The sequence below is a fragment of the Pelophylax lessonae genome (assembly GCF_965119305.1).
Source record: "Pelophylax lessonae genome assembly, chromosome: 6".
Classification (NCBI taxonomy): domain Eukaryota; kingdom Metazoa; phylum Chordata; class Amphibia; order Anura; family Ranidae; genus Pelophylax; species Pelophylax lessonae.
In genome coordinates, this window is record NC_138773.1 from 9,303,796 (window position 1) to 9,311,550 (window position 7,755).

Below are 7,755 nucleotides of genomic sequence, written 5' to 3' on the forward strand. Positions count from 1 at the left end.
TTCAAAGTTTCCTCTGTGATGAAGTTAAGAAAGGCTGTTCTATAACCTAATTTATAAAATGAATGGTGTTGACAATTATATAACATTAGCAGACAGTCGTTGCAAATGAACGTTTGCCATACAGAATGCCGAGTCCTATAAGAATCTCTTAGTTTTCAAATGTTTCTTAACAATATTGATTTGAAGTGAAGAAATGCCTCAAATTAGTTTCACCTCGCGATAACGGAAAAGAGTCCCATATTCTCTTTAATTCTCCTCACTTTAGCTCACTTTACACTTCGGTAAATGAGGCCCTTATACTGATCATCACAGAATATATTGCATTTTTTTACCTGGCCAACCATGCATTTTGTGGAACAAGGTATTTTTCTCTCTGAGTACCAGGCTGTTTAGGTGGCACAGCAAAAAATATTCATGAAGACTGTAAAAACAATTTTCTTGTGTTTCTTTTGAAGGCATGGAAGAATTAATTTCCCAAGAATTGCTAAAAGTACAGAACAAGTCATCAATTAATAATGTCTTCATTGTTGGTTTGAGGATCCACCAAAGCTCCAGACTTGTCCTTTTCAGCCTGTTCATGGTCACCTATGCTGTAACTTTGACTTGCAACCTCTTGATCATCTTGTTGGTGTTTTTCTCTAAACTTTCTCATTCTCCAATGTATGTGCTCCTCTCCAACCTGTCACTGTCAGAGATCTTGGTTACCACCACAATTGTTCCCCCCATGCTCCATATCTTACTTAGAAATGGCGCATATTTTTCTCTTTCTGGGTGTTTCACACAATTTTTCCTATTTGGTGCGTTTCTAATTACGGAATGTTTCCTCCTCTCAACAATGTCCTATGATAGATTTCTGGCCATCTGCAAACCTCTTCATTACTCACGGATTATGAGTCCTGGGTTGTGTATTTTCCTGATCCTTGCCTGCTGGACTATGTCTACTCTATTTTTGTCCATTGCTTTAGGTTTTGTGACAACTTTGAATTTTTGTAGAGATGATGTTATTGACCATTTCTATTGTGACGTTATTCCAATATTAAAGTTGTCTTGTTCTGACACTTCCACCATTGAAACAGTTGTGTCTTCCCTTTCACCTGCAGCCCTTGTGTTACCTCTCCTTGTAATCATATCTACTTATGTGTTCATTATCAGAGCCATCACTAGGATCTCATCATCCAAGGGAAAGGAGAAAGCTTTCTCCACCTGTAGCTCCCACCTGGGAGTCGTGTCTACATACTATGGCACCATGATTTTGGTCTATATGGTTCCATCTGGTCATAATGTGACAGCAAGCAAAGTTCTATCACTTCTCTATACAGTGATCACCCCACTAGTGAACCCCTTTATTTACACCTTGAGAAACCAAGAGATCAATGCAGCTTTAAGACGAACCTTGTCATCCATAACCAGAACCTAAAGATTGTTAGTCCATTTAACGTTAAATTGGGCAGAGTAATCAAACCTCATTTAAGTGTTTTTGTGCCCCCATATATTTCAAATTTAATACAGTCTTAGGCCCCTTTCATACAAGCAGTCTGATCAGATTAACCTGCCCGTTTTTCAGGAGGACCTGATTGAATCCCCCATTCTCCGCTATTGACTTGTGTCCGTTTACACCCGCCTACTTCCAATCTAATTTGATCCAGCAAAAACAAACAGAAGGGGGATAAATTCCTCCCTCCGCCTGGCCAGATTGGATTGTAAGGGAACTTGGGTGTAAATGGACAGCTGGTCTGTTTACATCTTGTGACGGTGGCGGGATCAGATCTCTGCCCTTCTCACTAACTCGTGACCAAGGACCAGCCAATCTCACACCTTGGCGTCACTTGCGTAACAATGCCACTCTCAGCTGCACCCGGCACAAAGATTTTCCAGCTTGCGGGACCACAATCTAGATGCCAGCAGGCTGAGAGCGATTGTCACCGGGCTAATTTAAGCAATTATTGAATAGAAAAAATAGTGCAGCGCTAATATTCAAACATGAACAAATAACACAAACATATTGAGATAAAATTGAGAAAAAGATGAGTCCATGCAATGCCCGTGAAGTAAGGGTGAGGAGAGGGGTCCTGAATATAACAGTAGGTGCTCTTAGTGCACTGATATCCACCACCTTCTAAGTTGGCCTCTCACCTTAAAAACACTTGGATTAAGCATGTAATTCCTCTCTCAGAATGACTCCTCGATAATACATCCTCTTAAAATAGCATAACAGGGAAGCCCCAATCAGAGAACGCTGTAAGCCTGTGACCACTTCCTGGATCAGCTCAACTCAATCACATGTAATGGGGAAACATAAAGGGCAGACCCATAGTGTAATACTGTTAACTTCTTTATTGAAATAGCATAAAAGACAGCCTCTTACTTTTATGTGGATAAAAGCCAGCGATAAAATGACAGATGATCTTGTCTTGGAGAGTCCTGCTCGGACCTCACCAGACTCCAGATGGCAGCGGGTGACGTCGGTAGCTCCACCTTCCCCCCGTACGCGTGGCGTCTCCCAATGGGCGGAGACTTCTTCAGCGGTTTAGCTAAACCGCTGAAGAAGTCTCCGCCCATTGGGAGACGCCACGCGTACGGGGGGAAGGTGGAGATACCGACGTCACCCGCTGCCATCTGGAGTCTGGTGAGGTCCGAGCAGGACTCTCCAAGACAAGATCATCTGTCATTTTATCGCTGGCTTTTATCCACATAAAAGTAAGAGGCTGTCTTTTATGCTATTTCAATAAAGAAGTTAACAGTATTACACTATGGGTCTGCCCTTTATGTTACCCCATTACATATGATTGAGTTGAGCTGATCCAGGAAGTGGTCACAGGCTTACAGCGTTCTCTGATTGGGGCTTCCCTGTTATGCTATTTTAAGAGGATGTATTATCGAGGAGTCATTCTGAGAGAGGAATTACATGCTTAATCCAAGTGTTTTTAAGGTGAGAGGCCAACTTAGAAGGTGGTGGATATCAGTGCACTAAGAGCACCTACTGTTATATTCAGGACCCCTCTCCTCACCCTTACTTCACGGGCATTGCATGGACTCATCTTTTTCTCAATTTTATCTCATTATGTTTGTGTTATTTGTTCATGTTTGAATATTAGCGCTGCACTATTTTTTCTATTCAATTCTGCATACGGGTGTTCTAGTTTGACCTGAGTGTCCAGCAGCTACAAATTTCTGATCTGTGTTACCGTGCGCTGATATTTCTTTTATTTGTAATTTAAGCAATTAATCCATTCACTTCCACCACCGCTACATTATGAGCCCAGCGGATGCTTGTAATTTTAGAAATATAACAATTATGACTTTAGAATAATCATCGGTGACACCCACTGTCACCTCAGACAGGAATGTTCAGAGGATTTATTCTATACCATGGGTGTCCAACCTTTTGGCTTCTCTGGGCCACATTGAGTGTAGAGAAATTTTCTTGGGCCGCATATAAAATATATACTATAGTTAAGGTATATAAGTAATAAAATGCAGCTGCACCCCCCGCACTAATTTAACAGAACTAGAGGATGATCAAATGAAATGGAATCAGTATACAGAGGTTTACTTCTTCTGAGGGATATTAAAGAAACACTCTAACCACCATGACCACTTCAGTGATTTCAAGAAGTGGTAATGGTGGTAGGAGTCAGAAACACTGCACATGCTCGCCTCCCCCCCTCCCCTCCCCTCCGAGGCAGCCTCTGCCTACCATTAGTTTGAAGCTGCTGTGGCTGTGCCCCCGACTTCCTTCCTCCCCAGCAAAAAAAGAATTGTCAGGGGGCAGTGGGCCGCATTGCCTGGGGTTCCGGGCCGCATGTGGCCCCCGGACCGCAGGTTGGACATGCCTGTTCTATACAGTAGCGCTCTTCAAGAGACAGGTTCGTTATTAGTTTGCATTAAGAGCTTAGGGACAAGATTAACACTTTTCAGAATAAAGTTTAATAATAAAAAGGTTAAAATTGGTGCAAATAAAATATTTACAGAAAAAGGTGTTTCAAAGAAATAGCGACATAATTCAGCAATTTAGAAAAAATAAGATAGAATTGAGAAGTAAGGATACTTGCATTCAATGTCCTGAGTATTACCAAAGTTCAGAAGCTGAGCCAGTGATCGGTTTTCAAACTTGATAGATGATCCTTCTTGATGTTACTATGAGAACTCTAACCCCATCTGCTTCTCTCTCTTTTTCTCTGAGACCACAGGGGGTGGTAACAGATGTTCCTGACCAATAAACACAGTGGCCATGGGCTGCTCCTAAGGTTTATGACCATCCCAAGGAACCTCCCTTATAGACAGACTTATAACATAATTCATATCTTCCAATATCTGCCAGTTGCCTTCTTGAAACTGATAGATTATTGTGCAGCATTGAATTTTATATCCATAGAGACCAAACACAGGCTATCTTAAAGTAACCTCTGACCCGTAAGGCATCTGACAGCTAGCTTGTCTTACATAGGAGTTAACGTGGTCATGTATGATCTCGTTCCGTTCAGTATTTTATTTTGCATTTAACTATACACTTTCTAGAGACATATATTGTTTGTGTTTAAAGTTATGAATTTGTGTGTGAATGTGTTCAATTAACAGAGCTTTTGAATGGCTCTGTTTTACGACCCATTAGCCATTATCCTTCTTTGCCCGGTTATGGCTTTACGACCGGCCTGAGTATCAGAACAGATATCCGTCCAGACATCTGTTTAGATAATGGCTTGTTTGAAGTCGAAACTCTCTGCATTCCAGGAATTATTTAGCTCGGAGGGGGCTGTGTGAGTGAGGGTCTTTTGTAAACTGTCATGGCGTCCTGAACAAAATGGTTGCCCGTGACAAAATGGTTTCTTGCGACAGCTTTTAGTATATCCAGTGGAGGATATCATTACACATCTGACTGCCCGTAGAGGAGAGCAGGCTTTGTCTGTGTCCATGTCCACTCTACATAAACAGAGCGGAGACTGACCTGTCATCCGCCTGCTCTGCTCAGCTCAACAGGGGATCAGCGGGCAAATCCCCAGATGAGAAAAACAGTTCTGGCTCCTGGGAAAAAGGCCTTAAAACAAAACTCAATGGCATAGTGCATTAACCCGTAGCAACCAAGTAAAACCTCAATGAAGGATTGTGTTATGTGTTTGATGGCAGATTATCTGGGACTGTATTTTATTCTGGTGCCAGACCTTGAAAGGAACTCAGCCTGTTTCAAGGCCCTAAAGGTGGGGAAATAAACTGTTTCCAATCTCTAATAGTAAGGCACCTGGTTTGACCTCATGATATAACTCTTATGACTCTTCTTACTGTTAGGTTGTATCTCTTATGGATTAATAATAATTCTCAAGAACCAGACAGTCTATCACAGTCTGACATTTCTGTGATCTATGTCTGCATCTGATTGCTGGAGGGATTTCTAACCTTACCTCTACAACAGTCATGCATCTCCGCAGTCTTCTTGTTACTCTGCCAGTACTGCCTTATTCATCCTCGTTAACTGTAATCCTTTACTTTAACTTACCTGTTCTTGTCACCTTCTGAAGCAGTCCTTCAGTCCTCACCCTTGCCAAAGATCCCTATCTAGCTCATGCAGATATTAGTATTTGTCTTTCCTATATTGCTGTATATAGCTACTATTGAGTAATTATCATCAGTTTTTTGTTGCACTAGGGTTTGTTTTTTTGCTGTTCTTCTGTAATGGGGCACTTTCTCACAATAAACACTTTATTATCACACAAAGTCTGAAGTCTCAGTCTCTCTAAAATGATTCCAGCCCTCTCAGATCAGGCACATGGTATTCCGGTGCTGGATTCCTGACAGCTATGACATGATGAGGGAACCTACATATTATTATATCACATATAAAGTATGTACAGGGCTTTTTATCTCTGAGAATAGGTGCAGGTACTTCCCTCTTCTAAGTCGCCCCTTGTCTTCACCCACCTGCGAGCGCTGTCCTTTGGTTACACCCTCTACCACCCACCAGTACCCCCCTTTTAGAGAATACAGAACCAAGTATCATGTTGTGGTTCTAGGTAATTTGTATGGAATTTGTTAATGATAACTAGAAAAGCAGTAAATTAGATCCCCTGGAATCAGCAACAATAGACCCCCCCCCCAACAATAGATCCCCCTCAGCAACAATACATTTTTCCCTGCGACAATCCCCCCCCCCCAATAAATCCTCCCCTGCAATTATAGACCCTCCCCAACAACAACAGCCCCCCAGCAACGATAGTTCCCCCAAGAAACAATAAATCCTACACTGCAACAATAGCCCCACTCACAACAAAATGCCCTCCAGCAACAAAAGATTCACCCCAGCAACAATAGATCGCCCAGCAGTCAGCATCAATAGGCCCTTCAGCTCACCCCACTGACCCCAGCACCCCTTTGCCATTGCATACATTCAGACTGGAGGTGCCAGAACTGTGTTCCCCCGCGTTCCCGCTGAAAAAAAGCCCTGAGTATGTATGATAACCATAACAATTGTCCCCTTAAAGTTGTTATAAAGGCAGCGCCCTTCCCCCCTCCCAATCCTTACATGAGCTCCCTCCGATCCAGTGATGTTCACAATAGTCTTGTCTGTTCCGGGACTCTCCCTCCTCATTGGCTGTGACAGTACCAGGAGCCCATTGGCTCCCACTGCTGTCAATCACAGCCAGTGAGCCAATGAGGAGAGAGTGGGGGGTGGGGTCGAGTCGTTGCTCTATATATCTTATGGATGCATAGAGCAGTGGTTCAGGAGCGAGCATGCAGCAGTGCCCCCAGGGCAAGAGGCTTTCTTTGGGGGCACAGATTGAGGGGGAGGAGCCAGGAGTGCCAGTGGGGAACCCAAAATGAAGAGGATCAGAGCTGCTCTGTACAAAACCACTGCATGGAGCAGGTAAGTATAACATGTTTGTTATTTAAAAAAAAAAAAAACTAAAAAAAAAAAACAAAGCTTTAATTCCACTTTAACATAACCATGAAAATTTGGCACAACAATCACATTACAAAACATTTTCAAGTAAGCATTGTAATATTATCTATATAAAGTGCGTGCACTGAGAATATACAGTTGCTTTCCTTTAAAATAAGCAAAATAATTCCTGATGCATCAGCTATAACAAAAAAGATACGAATGAGGAAGGCAAGTTCTTTATTAAGGAAATTAGAAAAAAAAAGGTACCAGAAACTATGCCAAGCACCTTACCATAATAGCACCATGTGCTGGCAGCGTCCCTTTCTGTACTAAGTAACTGAAGGGCCAATTACTATTTATTAATTATCCTGATTATTACCGTAGGCCTAACAGTGAATATAAAAAAATTAGCTCCGTTTTGGGTATTTTTTTTGGGTATCAGTGTATTTATTCCTTCAAAAAAACTAAAGTAAGTAAAATGTAAAAGTAATGATAAAATGAGCCAACTATACCACTTAGGATCCCAAGGGCATTGAGAGATTGACATCATCCAGAAGGCCAGCCTTTAAAGCATTGAGAGGTGCCAATGCCCAAGCTGGATGAATAGAGACCTGGTCCAGAGAGGGGGTCCATTAGCTGGAGTAAGGGACATTGGTGTGTGTAGGAAGTGACACTGCCAGGATGGTGTAAAGCCACCAGGGACCCTGCAGGAATCTGGTAACGCTTCTCAATGCTGATCATGATGGAGGAAGTCAACCAACCAAGTCACCAGGACCCGGAAACCAGGTAAGTTGTGCCGTATGTGTGGTGGGCACATCTGGATGATGGGCAGCGCCAACTGTAAGTGTGGAGAAGGCTGAAGCCTAGTAAGCAGCGTGGAA

The 7,755-nt window shown here is 42.5% G+C and overlaps 1 protein-coding gene across 1 annotated transcript; it reads left to right on the forward strand.

Annotated features, from left to right (window-relative positions):
• Positions 1–457: 457 nt before the first annotated feature.
• On the forward strand, positions 458–1,417 carry LOC309558392 (olfactory receptor 1E5-like; the record flags this gene model as incomplete). Its single annotated transcript, XM_082261467.1, has 1 exon — positions 458–1,417. One exon carries the CDS (start codon positions 458–460, stop codon positions 1,415–1,417), a length of 960 nt encoding a protein of 319 aa, XP_082117593.1.
• Between the last annotated feature and the right edge of the window lie 6,338 nt (positions 1,418–7,755).